A 14,329-nucleotide genomic window follows, 5' to 3' on the forward strand; every position below is an offset into this window, starting at 1 on the left:
CGTTCGTCGTTCCTACTTCTACTACTCAGTCATACTATACTACACACACACACACACACACACACACACACACACGCACACACACACACACACACACACACACACACACACTATTCCATAGATGACTGGTTACTACTGGCAATATCTTGTCAGTTGTTAGACTATCACATCCTGCTTCAACTTTCAAATACAACCCAGGCAGGCTTCTCTTTTAGGACTGCGACATTTATTCTTGCTCCAATTCAATATATCATTAGTCTGGGTATTTTTTATTTTTCATCTCATCACTCAGTCGGGCTCAACTATCTCCCATCCTGTTTAATACTATAGAATAGGATGCCACACTCTTACTAACCTCTTCTTCTCCCACTGCATTGATGGTTCTTTCCCTTCTGGGAATGTGGGCATCACTCAAATCCTTCATGCCTTTGGGACGAGAACACAAATGATCCTTTTATTGGTCTTTAAGTGACCATGGATCATACACATCTTGCTACTACAAATTGGGATCCTCTTCCATCTCATCCAGAGTTCCATTCTCTTTATGATTGCCTTGTTTCAGGAATGTGGTACATTTACTAACAGTCAGGAATTCCAGAGTATGTACGGATGACGAGGATTTCCTACACAGTGTTTTCATCCTTGCTCTTCAACAGGCAAGATCTTATGATCTGGGCTTCTTAAGGGGTAAATCATCAGACTTCACTCTGACAATTCTGTGTTGGTGTCTTATGTTTCTCATCAAAGAGGCATGTGGTCTAGGGCTCCTTATTTTCGAATTTTGGACCTCCTTTCTGGGGAATAATCTTATGTTAACACCCTTGTATCTTGCCATGTTCAATGGGTGTTACCTGTAGCAGCAGGTCCATTGTCTCAATCCAAACAGATTCTCCCGACAGAATAGATGTTACATCGCAAAGTTCAGTTGGATTGCCTCTCATTTTGCAACTCTAATTGGTGGGATGGCCTCTCATTGGATTATCCAACTACTGGCAATTTGGTCTATAGTACCTCATCTTTGGGCCTTGGCAACAGCTGCTTTCCATCTGGACAGGATTGGATTACTCCTCTCAACCTTCTCTCCACTTCATATGTTACCCTGGGAACAAAATATGATTTGTTACAACCCATTGTCAGATCCTGTTAATCACATCAGATTGGCAGCTACACCCAGATTTCTGCTTCTAACAGGTAGATCCAGGATTGTGACCTGACCCTTATATACCATGTATCCCCTTTCTCTGCAGGTTTATTTTTCGTAGCTGCTGACCTATCAGAGTGATTTAAGCGTTTGTCCACAGACCACTTTCTCATTCTCTCTCCCAATACACTGTCAGACAGGTAATGGGTTCAATCCTTTTCTCCGATTCATCAGCTCACCCTTTCTCTCTATGTTCAATCAAATTTCGATCTTCGTCATGTTCAGTGAGGGTCTTGAAGTTTTGTTGCCTGCACTTATACCTTTATTCTGGACTCTCTTTGAAGGCAAGGTATCTTCTGTTAGTCACATCTCATCAGATTTCTCTATTCTATCTCCTTAGCACCCCAGTTGAATTACCCACTGGAGGTCACTACGTGGACCTCTCCCAAAGCCTTTATCTCACATTATTTGCCTAATCTGGCAGTCTCTTCATCTGAGGGTTTTTGCCTACCCTCTGTGGCTATCTTAACTATTTCTGCTTATCTAGAGGGGTGAGTATTTTTATTTCTACCTTTCAGAGTCCCTTATCTTGTTTTCAAAGGATCCCACTCTGTGGCGAGTGTTGCCCAGGCAGGTGTGATTTTATCAAACCAATTCTGCACTAGCAACCACTGTTTCACTATAATTACTACTGGTTGCAACAGGCTCTGTAGAAATGAGGTGTTCCATAAGACCACCTAGGAGCTCATCAGGTGGTATTACCATACTATGGTGGACTGCCACTCATGGACTATCATGAGTGAAGCTAAATGGGATTCTGCTCGTCCCTACCGATCATCAGATTGAATAAATCAGTGTCATTTTGCTTTTAAAAATCTAGGGAAATTGATTCACCTATTGTATTGTTTCTAGAGCACTGTTCCTCAGGTCTCCCTAATGTGCATTACCCCTCAGATTTTACTATTGGAACTAGGGAGTCCTTACCACACCTGGTTTCCAGTCACTGGGGTGGTAGACAGAGGTTTTTTCTCCACGGTGTTAGAGTGAATTCCTCCACTCTAGGAGAAGAGGGTGAATTTGGAGGCTCTCCTACCTGGGTCCCTGTTTTTTTTTTTCCAGTATATCAGTAGGTGTGGTGCCAGCCTACTCATAATATTGGTTCAGATTGGATACTCGGCTATCCAGTTGAGGTGTGCATAGCCTTTCTTTTTGATCAATATCAGTTCGTGGAAGGAGGTCCACTATTTCCTTGTAATTCCAAATGTGGAGTGGTCCCATCTTGGGTCCTTGGTTGAACACAGTTATTCCACGTCCTCCCCATACTTCTGGGGGCAAGTGGAAGGCTCCTTGCTCACTTGGTTGGGGAGTGAGAATGAATGTTCATAATTCCAGACTGGATGAGTTCTGTTCCTTTGGTTAAGTAAGGCATACACAATCCCATCATTCCGAGCCTGAGGTGTTGCCTTTCAGGCTTTTTCAAGTGGAGGAGAAGGTTTGTCTGCCTAGGTGTTGCTTACCTTCTCATCGTGATTCTGGTGGTTCAGAATGCATCACTCTATGGCTACAGGTTGGGGTCCAATCAAAAGTATATCTATATATAACATTGCGGTCCAATTGCCCTAGCCACCAATATGGGATATAGGGACCAAGACCCTTTAATTCCAACCCCAAGTAGTGGAACCTCAGCTATCTGGTTGGCACTGGCCTATAGTTATGATTACTCATGTACAATTCTACCCTTGATACAGGAACTAAGTTCAGGGTGAAGAGCATACCTGTTCTGGATGTAGTGCGGTTCCCCCGCTCAGGTACCACTCTTTTCTTGGTATATCCATGATCTATGCAGATGCTTTCTGTATGGATAGTGCCCTCACTGGCCCCTCCACCTTTTCCATGTAGGATTCTAGTTTTAAGTGGCAGCAGAAGTAAGTATGTCTTGGAAGTTAACATTTTCCTAAATTGAAAATGTATTTGCAATAATACTTACCTCCGCTGATACTCTCCCACCTTTCCTCCCCACTAAGAGCAGGTATTAGAGACTGGGATGGTATCAGTCTTGAAAAAGTGATAAAATTATTTGAATGAGGAGCTTATATACAGTACAAGGATAAAGGGTGCATTGACATAGGTGGAAAATATCATGAGACAAATATTGCCAAGGGCAATTGAGTAGGGTATAAAAGACTGGAGCAAGCGAGAAAAAATCAGACTAATGCTTAGATGAGCAAAGAAGAAATCCCAGTGGTCGAGTAGTAAGTGTCAGAAGAGGTAAGTATTATTGGAAATACATTTTCAGTTTAGGAAAGTGTTAACTATTGTAGGATTTATTGGATCATTTTCTCATAGTGCTAAGAAGAAATACTAAACAAAGTGTATCATAGCTCACAAAATATACTTTTCAATTGAAAAAAATTATGTTAAAATAAGCATTTTGCATTTTATTCTCTTCTTTGTTTAATCTTAACTAGGAAGAAAGGACTAGATTCAGTATTATTCTGCATAACAGTAAAACTTGTGCAATATTAAAAAGTCACACATTTAAAAGAAATTTATTATTAAAAACTGTTCAGTGTAGTACCAATTACAGTTGAAACCTATAATTGTTTATGTAAGACTTTTAGTACAATTTTCTGTCTTCAAAAATAATGTTACACTGAACTTTGACTTTTAGAAACATTTAGAGGTATATCAAATTTTATGTAAGTGGCTTATAATGATGTGTTTTTGTTGTTCTTGTTTTGTTTAAATCTTTACAGGTTTAGATACCAGGAGTGAAGCTTGCCAAAGATTCTTTAGAGATGGTCTGACAATATCTTTTACAAAAATATTAACAGATGAAGCAATGAGTGGATGGAAATTTGAGATACATGTGAGTGAACTGTTAATTTATCAGTGACACAGTTGAATTGTTGCTGAGTTGAATATTGTCTACTAGTATGGAACTTGAATTATGGACCAAATTGATAACTATTAAGCATGAAACAAATGATGAAAATTTATATATTTTAAGTACAATATAAAATGCCAACAAATTCTGTCTGCCCAAAATTTTACTTCCCCAATTTTTAATTTGTTTTGAAGTTTTAGCACTATAAACATTTAATATGGTAAATATTTTATAATGGGGATATTCATAAAATATCTCAGTTACTTATTATTCAATTTTAAGTTCATGAAACACAATTACAGTTAGCACATTAATAAGGAAACAACTTGATGCCAATCATTCCAAATTACCGGTAGTCAGTGACTTTGTATTTTGGTTAATATCATTCTTAGTTAATTGTTGGCTATGTAGGTAATTGTGGTCTCTCTGCTCAACAGAGCTCATTATTGTACAGGTGTCAATTCATTGTGATTAAAAATTTTGATTGTAATTGTACAAGTTAGTGCTTTTTATTTGTCCTTTTCCACAGATTCAATCTTGCTTATTTTATATATTATTAAATAGTTTGCTGAAGGTTAAAAACTTTGTTCTTTCGTGTTCAACCTCTTTCTCCATTGTATTGAACCTGCAGAAACATTGGATAGATTATTTCTAAACTGATCTAGAGCATGTAAAGAATAAAGTAACATTATAAGAAAATTATACATTAAAACAGAAATATTCTTCAATTTCATAATTTTTTTTCTTTGTTGATAATCTCTGCTTATTTAAACTTTAATAGAACTACCATTCAGGTAATGATTATTGTTTTAGTTAAATATGTTTGGAGCATGTCTAAACTTGTTCATGCCTTTGCATCATTTTTTATTTTTTTATGTGATAAGAGCTTGAGTTATTTTATTCATAATTAAATTCAAACTACTCAATATCAGTTGTAATGTATAGTTTTTGTGTTTGATGTGAAGAATATATCTGAGTTGAATTGCTTAAATATTTATAGCAGATGTTGGTTGAGTTTAATATTATTTGTAGCAATTTTAATTTTAAAGAAGCTTTGTAGCAGTTATAATATAGTTGAACTCATACTGTTTGAACCTCTTTTATCTCAGTAGACTGATATTATGTGACTTAACAATTTCAATGTGGAAATTTGAGCTAGTGCTCATATAAAAGTATTGAAACATGTTAAATTTACAGATTTAATATTAAAATATAATTTATATAGATACATTGCACTAAGTGAACACAAGCTTTCTCATACTACCTAAAATTAATTTTCCACCCAGGATAATTTAAGTAACACCAGATAGGTTTATGCATATTAATTGGAAGTTTATATTTGTAAAGAAGGGTGTTGGAACTGTTAGTGAAATTCAAGAATGTAAGTAAATAAAATCTGACAAGATTATGTATTGAAAGCAATAGGAGAATAATTAAGTACAACAGATTGTGGAATAATGCACTATCTACTGATAATTAAACATTTAGTTCTCTGTTGCTTCTTAAAATGGAAATACTGGAACAGTTGAAAATCATTGAATTGAAAAGTACAACTAGGGTCTTTCTTGTATTTAGATTTTATCATTCCACCTTCCACTCCACCTTGAAGTGAAGATATACTTTTGGGATTTTTTTCTTTGTAACTTAACTTAGTTTTCTTCTTCAGAGGTGCATAATGAAGAACACAGAAAGGCTGATAGAACTTTGTGTCACAAAGCTAAATCAGGACTGGTTTCCACTCTTGGATATGTTAGCTGTGGCTCTTAATCCTAACAGCAAGTAGGTGATGTTTTTTGAATCTCTATAATGTTTTGTACATTTCATTAGTGCTTATTGGTTTTTAGAAGCTCTTTTGTTATTTGTTGTTGCAACAGTTGCAGTCTGTTAAAGTTTTACTCTAAAATTTGAGGATAATTTGTAATTTTGATAGCATATATTAACCCTTTAAGTGCAGTATTAGAGCATCTGTGAAACTTTATGTTATGGTGCTTACTATAAATATGAATTTACTGTATGTATCTTTACAAAATTTATTTATAGTAAACATTTTACGTCCTTTGAATGAAAGACATTTTTTAAGAAAGTATTTCTACTAAATATTTGTTAGTGAATTTACAAAGCCTTTACTGAGTCAATCTGGCTCAGATCCTGATTAGTCTGAGTGAAATGTGATCATGTTAAGAGTTAAAATACTTATGTTCATCTTACAGTTTTTATATTTCATTTGTATAACCTTTAGAACCTCCTGAATGGATATCAAAAGTTTTGTTTTGATAAATCTTTATATTTTTTCTCTTATTTTCTCTACCTTAACATTAATTATAGTGATGTCATAAATGTAAAGTGAACTCAAAAGTTTAAGAATATGAAATAAAATGAACAGAAGAATTTTTTTCTTCTTTCTTGAATGCATAATTGTATCAAAAATTTAAAATTATTTATCTCCACAATTTTAACTGTTAAAGTTTTCCATGTTTTTTTTAAACTTTATAGTTCTATTGCCTGGTTTGTACCACAAAAACAGTTTACCCATCCATTGAAAAACAATAAATTGCATCAGAGTCACTTTAGCAATTTTCTTGTACACAGCATGTATTTGGGCCATATATTTATGTGCATTTTGCACTTGTAGGCATAACACTACTAGCACTACTTTTTTTCTCTTTGTTTGTGGTCCAAAATAAAAGTTAATGCTCCTTTCAGATATGAATTTTAGAACACAGATATCAGTCACAAGAATAGAATGTCTTAATACTACTATAATTTTTCTGTCTTTTTAACTAAGCTATAAATAGGTTAAAAAGATTCTTTTACTACTCAGAGTAACAACTTTTCTCAACACAAATCAAGCACTTCTCAAATACCATCTTTTATTGCCAAAGATAAACAAAGGATCATAAGATTTATGTAGAGGAGAACCTGCTCTTTATACTGGTTATAATAATTTCCATCAGCTATGTACACTTGATTATGTAATTGTCCTGGTGCTTGAAAGACATAGAGGGATGGGAGGGGCTTCTTTGGTGGTTTTATTTATATCAAATTTATTGATATCTCAGCATGTCAAGAATACATGAGGTTCAAATATGATGTTTTTGCTTGCAAGTAGGTATGGTTTGTTTCAAATTGGTTATACACCATAAAAGCTGTACTATTGAAGTTATAAAATCTGAAGGGGAGAATTTGGAGTGCAGATGCATCATGGGACACAGACAAATGAATATTTAGAAATGTTTAAATATTTTCCTTCAAAATGAAAAATTAAATAATGTAACATTTGAATTATAAGTGATGCTCTGATGCCAAGTTGATTGTCATACATTGATAGTAAAGCTGTTTAATTAAGTATTTTATGTAACTGTGTAAAAGGTCTTGACATGCACACTTTGACCAAACCTTACTCACAGGGTTAAAGCTGTCAATAGGTTTGTCAGTTTGGATCTTTTATAATTTCAAAAGTGAATCAATTTTCAAACATAAAAACATTGAAGTTGACTTCAGTCTTAAAGAAGTCTATACAAATTCTATAAATATGATGAAAAATGCTTTTTTTTTACTTTATTATTTATACTTAGTATTCAAAGTATTAATTTTGAAATACTTATTATCAAGCTTTTCTAATACAAGGAAATTGAGGTTTTGTGACCTCCATTTTAATAAGGTTACTATAGAAGAACTTCTTGCAGATAAAGTTAAAAAAGTTACCTTAAAAAGAAGCAACAAAAATTTAGTTTGGGATCAGTCTTAAGAAGGAAAAAAATTAAACTAATATATGAGAAATAATTTCTTAAGTTTTCTTTATGAATTTTGAATCTTTAGTGAAAAAACAGTCATCGTAGTGACAGGATTACACAAGTAAGCCTGTATTTGTCGTATGTTTGAAGACATTTGCATGGAATATACTGTACTGTTAAGGTATTTTAAATTTTGGAAGTGCTATTAATTGTAAACTAACAGAGTGACTGATAATACATAATTCTTTTTTTAATTTTCTAAATTTAATATGTAAAGAAGGAACAGTTCTAAAAATGTACTGTATACAATATTTTAACATGCACTAACATTTTAAGCTGAGAATAAATAGCTTTTAAAATGATAATACTTATTTCTGATGGAAATTGTATTTTTTTTTTTTTCACAGAAAGTTTTTAGATCTTTATGACAGTTTTATTTGTAATTATGTATGAAAATTTTTTATTTTTCATTTGGCAATCAGATTCCACACCTTTAATGCCACTAGACCTTCAGAGTCTGTTCCTCCTGGATCACAATTTTCAGACACGGAGCTATATGCACGGCCTCCAGATGTGCGTACTCCAAGAGTAAGTCATCTTGTCAGTGTTATGTCATACTTCAACACCAAAATTTGGGTTTCAATTCCTCTCGGTGAACAGAATGCAAGTGGCCCATTGTGTAGCCTTGGATTAAAACAGTAACAACAACAACAATATGAAATTCTTATATTTTAGTGAAAAGTTTCTTGTGGAATTAGGGAGGAACTGAATTAAATGAAAAAACGTTTTTGGGAAGAATTATTATTGTTCTTTCACATACTTTGATTACACTTACAAGAATATGTAAAATAGTAATATTTAATTTGAAATTTAGGTCAGGTAAGATTGACTATGGTTAAGTTTGAACTGATAGGTATAACAATCCAATTTTTATTGTCGAATGCATTCTCATTTCACAACACTAGTTTTCCAGGTTCATAATTCAGGTAAGTTAAAAATGATTCTGATAGACATATAAGATATTTAATTTATGAAAAGTACCAAATACAAAATTAATTTATCTCACTTTGATTTTCTTCGTAATACCAGTTTGTGATGTACGATTTGCATTGTAATAGTATCATTTTAACTCAATAATATTATGAAGTTTATCATAATTTTGTGAGCTTGTGTGTGTGTGTGTGTGTGTGTGTGTGTGTGCAATCCATACATTTAGAAAACAGTATTTGTCAGTTAATTTTCCTTACTAATTGCACATGGTTGACAACCAGGGTCGGTGCTACCATTAGGTCAACTAGCCAGCCGCATAGGGCGCAGACCTCAAGAGGAGCACAGTATTGATCTTTAAGGGTCACAGTTTTATACAAATTAGTTGTTTTAAGAAAAAACATAACAAGTAGCTGGCCTTGCCTAGGGTACAAAATAGTCTGGTGCCGGCCCTGTTGACAACTAATCCTTTTAATCCATGCATTGTTTTGAAAAATATCCTTTGTATATGGAAAACATCCTTTAAGTGTGTTGTTCTCTTTTTTTCACTCTCTCTCTCTCTTTTGATCTAGGGCTGGTTGGTTGATCTTATCAATAGGTTTGGAGTTTTAAATGGATTCAACATTCTCTTAGAGCGATTTCAAAGTGGGCCTGCACTTTCAATTCCTGTAATTGCAGCATTAATTAGGTAAGTGTTAGTAATTTAATTTTTTATATTTTTATTTTAAACCAGATATGTGTTGATTTTTCAAAAACTATATTTTCACATGTGTATTATAGTTTGTTATAATACATGTACAAAGATTCATTACTCAAACATACCTAAGTAAACAGTCTGATATAACATAAACTAAAAGCTTAAGAAACTGAAATTATAGTTGTAAGCTTCTGCATTGCTAATCTTACATCTAGAAAGACAGTCTTGTCAGTAAAACATCTAATAATACTAAATGCTATAAACAAGTTCATGTAGCTAATATGTCACTACTAAACACGTTTTTTCTTGTTATAGCAAAAACTAAATTATTCTTTTTTAATAATCAAACAAAACCTACAATTTGAAATTCAATCATTGATTCACTAAAACCATATAATTTATTTTATTTAGTTCCATATGGGTTAAAACTTCTTGTGAAATTTGCTTTATAGTACACATCTAATTTTTCAGGTTACTTTGTGGGGAATTTTAATCAAGCAGGGTGTTGTTATATATCTATATGATAACTTGAACCTTTAATTCAACACCTGGTTGTAAATATAATATTTTGAACACTTTCATAGCAACTGCTGTTTATTTATCCTTACTTGTTTTGTGTTTCTGCAATTTATTGTGAGTGTTAATAAAATAAGTTCATGCAGTACTATTTAAATGTTTTAAGTAAATTTTTTTCATAAATTTGAGAAATAGCTGAGAGTATTAAAAATAATAATGTTTTTGAAAATTTAAATTACAGAACATGCACACATGCAGTTTTAGGTATCACTGTTGAGAATAAAGTTACTTTTTCGACTTTTGAATAGTCATAACCACCCATACACTTACAACATACAATCAGGAACTTAGCCATATAACTTCAGAAGACAAATTCAATGAATTATAGTATGCTCTAAACTAAGTAGTTACCATCTTAAGTGCAGTAAATAAATGCAATAGCTAATGAAGAGGTTATTAATCAAACTTCTATGCAACTGTGGTGTTCAAGGACCTATTATTTGGAAGGACACAGGTTGTGATTTGTTGAAGAGAGGATGAGGGGGAGACAAGGCATGGTGGTATTGAGGTAAAAATTAACATTTATGGAGAAAGCAGGAGGTGAATTGGAACAAGACTGATAGGCGTGGTGGACAGATTTGTTGTGTTATGATTAAACTAAAGTCAGTGAAGAGAATGAAATTAGAAAGGCTCACATTTGCAAACAAATAGGATTAGAATACTGTAGATTTCAAGAGAGAACGGTAATCGAGGCATTGGAATAGGGCATAGTATTTGCAATTTCATGCATTATGTGAGTCAAGATATTATTCACAACAACCACTTGTAACATTTACATATGCAGACAATATCTTTAAGCTTGTTTACCTTTTACTTCTATAAGTCAAAAGAAAGGAACATATACTAAATCTTTCTTATTCAGTCTGTGGGGGTTATAACAAGGTATCTTTGTGAAAAGTCTTATCTAGATTGGTCTAAATGTAGAAGACTAGCAGGCCAAAATCCCCAATTCTGTAAAATATTTTGAATTTTGACCCCTGTAAGATTGAAAGAATGACACATATTTCAGTTCTCGGTGTTCATCATATAAGATAATGTATGATTTATTGAAGAAAAAGTACAGAAATAATATGCTTGAAACTAGATATTTGCAATTAATGGAATTTGCTAATCAGTTAATTGTCGGGCTAAGTAATTGATTATATTTAATTAATTGATTATTCTCACATGAGACCGATATTTTATATTTCTAACTTATTTGGTTGTTTTTTTTATAGACATTTTTGAACTACTTTTCATTTGATATGATGGATGTTATCAGGAACAGCAATCTAGGATTAAATTATGTTTTTATTACTAAATTGTCATACTAGCAGATGCCCGTAGAAACAATTCACTGGTAATTTTCCTAAAAACAGTGATGAATAAATATAAAATGTGCATGCAACCCAATCCAATATGTAGTGTGATTGTCTAGTGAGATACTTACAACCATCTTTTGTCATTCCATGTGTTATTTCAATAAGGAAATTTGCATTGCATTTGTATTTAAACAAAGACTGACTGTAATGCATTGTTTGCAAATGTATTTGGGTTTGGATGCATTGGGTGCTTCTAGCACAATGTAGAGTTCAAATTAATTAAGTAGCTATGGAAATTTTTTTACCATTTCTTGTCATTTTACTGAGTGCAAAAAAAGACTGCTAGCCAAGTGAGCACTTTTTGACAGTTGTTATTTCCATAAGAAGTGTCAAAGGGGAGATATTAATTTCAAATTAAATTATTTGACATAGAACAATAAAATCATGCATGTATATAATACTGATGTGAAAAAAATATGTGTATGTATGTATTATATATATCTGAATCAAAGAACATTAAATATATACTCAAATACATTCCTATCTTTGAAATGTTTCTTTCAATCAGTTGATGAAGGAAGTCCTGTTTCTTTCACGAAATTCCCCCACACACAAGAACACTTTTGTTCTTAATGAGTTTTTTTTTTCGCGGACTGACCGTTCAGCACATATGGCAGATTGATGTTAGTATCTATATAAACTTTTAGGGATTGCAAAAAATGAATAATTTTTCTGTAATGTACTCTCGAAAAGAAGCATTTTGATATATGTATATTTTTTACGATTAACTGTTGACTACAGAAAACAAAAGAATTTTTGTTGATGGAAATCAACATTATTTTGTGACATTGATTGCAAATCAGAAAAATACTAAACTTAACATACTTAGGCTGTAATTTTGATTTTAAGATTAAAAAACACTTATGCATCAGAAAATTTTTAAATTTCACATGCAAAATCTTTATAACATTCAGATAATTGTCAAACATTTTTTAGAAAAAACTTTATATTTTATCTGTTATTTTCACCAATGTATCTCTGTATGGGTTTAGTCGATTTGACTGACCTCAAACCACCATAAAAAATTATGAAATAGATTTAAATTATGTTTTTTATTCTAGAATGACTACAAATGATAACACGAAAACACAAATGTTTATTCTAAGTAGCTTCAATCTCATAACATAATACATCTATATATATATTTGTTATTTTTATTTTATTGACCTTTCAGCCATGCCTGACTAACATTACAGAAGTTGCAATGATGCGGCGCACGTGCACTCATGTTACCATATCCAAGAACATAAAACTGTCCTTTTCAAAGTGACCTGTCTTGGCTGTGTTCTAGTGGACCAGTATTGTGTCAAATTTCAGTTACATACATTATGTATATATATTATTACTATTTACAAATAAGTTTTTAAGTTTCAGTTATTTTTCTTAAAACATAGAATAGTAAATAAAGAAGCATAGAAAACAATTATCTCTTCTAGTTACAAACTAGTTTACTGATTGTCACAAGTTGCTAAGCCTTATCAAATTTCACACATGGAGGATGTAAAACAAAATAATTTTTTGAGATTTTATGTATGCATTTTGAAATAAGAAAAATCATAAATTACTATATCAATGCAGAATTCCACTATAATTTATCAAGCTTGTAACTAAGCTGTATTTGGATCTAAAAAAAAAAAAAATTTTTGGAGCTCATGAATGTCTTACCTTACCACTTGGAATCTACCATGAAAAGAAAGATTTTTCCCAAGCAAATACTTCACAGAGACTGAGGAAACCACGACGGGACATTCTGAGTTTTCGATTGGTTATACACATGTCAGTGAGCGAAGTAGGTGTATGTAAGCAACTATTTTCAAAAAAATGGAAGAGGTGGGTGGGGACATCTTGGTTGATTCAGTAAATGTATTAATATCTCAGAAAATAGAAAATATAGGAGGTTCTTACCTTAGATTCTAGCTTGTAAATATTGGTAATTTGAGTATCTAATTTTAAGCAATGCTGCATTCAACATACCACGTGACTCACAAAGGTCAATATTTAGGATTTTTTTTTAAATATTTACTTTTAAATTAAGAAATTAACTATTGTATAATATTAAAATTTGAATTATAGTTTACAATTTGATACCAAAAGTATGGACATACATTCATAAAATAGTAGTTCAATAAAATTTTGAATGTGTGTCTACAAATGTGATGATATGGTCTTTGACCCATGACCATAGGTAGACCCCTGTCGGGAGGGTTAAAGGTTTTCCCTAGTATTTTAACTTCCCTTTTTACCAAGCAGTCAGTAATGTTGAGAAAATAATATAGAATTCTTATAGAAATCTAGGATATTTATTAGTAAATAAACTAATTCTTCATTGAAAATCCTTGTTATTAACCCTTTCAAGACGAGTCATGGGTGAAAGGCTATGTCATCTCTTTTGTTGATTCGCATTTAAAATTTTATTCAACTACTATTTCATGAATTTATGTCAGTAAGTTTGGTATCAAACTGAAGATTATAATTCAAATTTTAGTGTTATACATTACACAATTTAAAGTAAATATTAAATAAACACAGATAAACAGCAATTTTTGTGTGTCACGTGGTATGTTGAATGCAGGACTGGTTCAAATTAGATGTTTGTGAAGTCAAAATACTAAGTCTATAGTCTTGTATGAATTGAAAACTCAAATTATTGATATTGACAAGCTAGAATATAAAATAAGAAGGTCTTTTCTATTTGCTATGATATTGCTCATATAATAAATCAAACACAGTGGCACCCTGCCCACCTCTTTCCATTTTTGGAAACACTCCCTTATATACACTTACTTTTATAAATGACATGAAGAACCAATCAGAAGCTCAGAATGTCCCCTAGTGGCTTTTTAAATTCTTAGGATTCCATTTCTTTCTCTTGAACCAAGATTTCAAGGAGGTAGGGCGTGTCTTTAGTCTGCTCAAAATTGAATATTTCTTTAAAATAAAATACAT

At 32.3% G+C, this 14,329-nt stretch overlaps 1 protein-coding gene across 4 annotated transcripts in view; it reads left to right on the top strand.

Annotated features, from left to right (window-relative positions):
* LOC106464279 (probable ubiquitin carboxyl-terminal hydrolase FAF-X) overlaps nt 1-14,329 on the top strand; it is a 155,167-nt gene that overhangs the window by 24,341 nt on the left and 116,497 nt on the right. For all 4 annotated transcript variants that reach the window (XM_022392384.1, XM_022392395.1, XM_013924410.2 and 1 more), the window contains 4 exons: nt 3,898-4,010; nt 5,695-5,807; nt 8,245-8,350; nt 9,322-9,437. In XM_022392384.1, coding sequence (XP_022248092.1) covers nt 3,898-4,010; nt 5,695-5,807; nt 8,245-8,350; nt 9,322-9,437 — 448 coding nt within the window. The remainder of the gene's footprint in view (nt 1-3,897; nt 4,011-5,694; nt 5,808-8,244; nt 8,351-9,321; nt 9,438-14,329) is intronic.

This window comes from Limulus polyphemus, unplaced genomic scaffold (genome assembly GCF_000517525.1).
Source record: "Limulus polyphemus unplaced genomic scaffold, Limulus_polyphemus-2.1.2 Scaffold58, whole genome shotgun sequence".
NCBI lineage: Eukaryota > Metazoa > Arthropoda > Merostomata > Xiphosura > Limulidae > Limulus > Limulus polyphemus.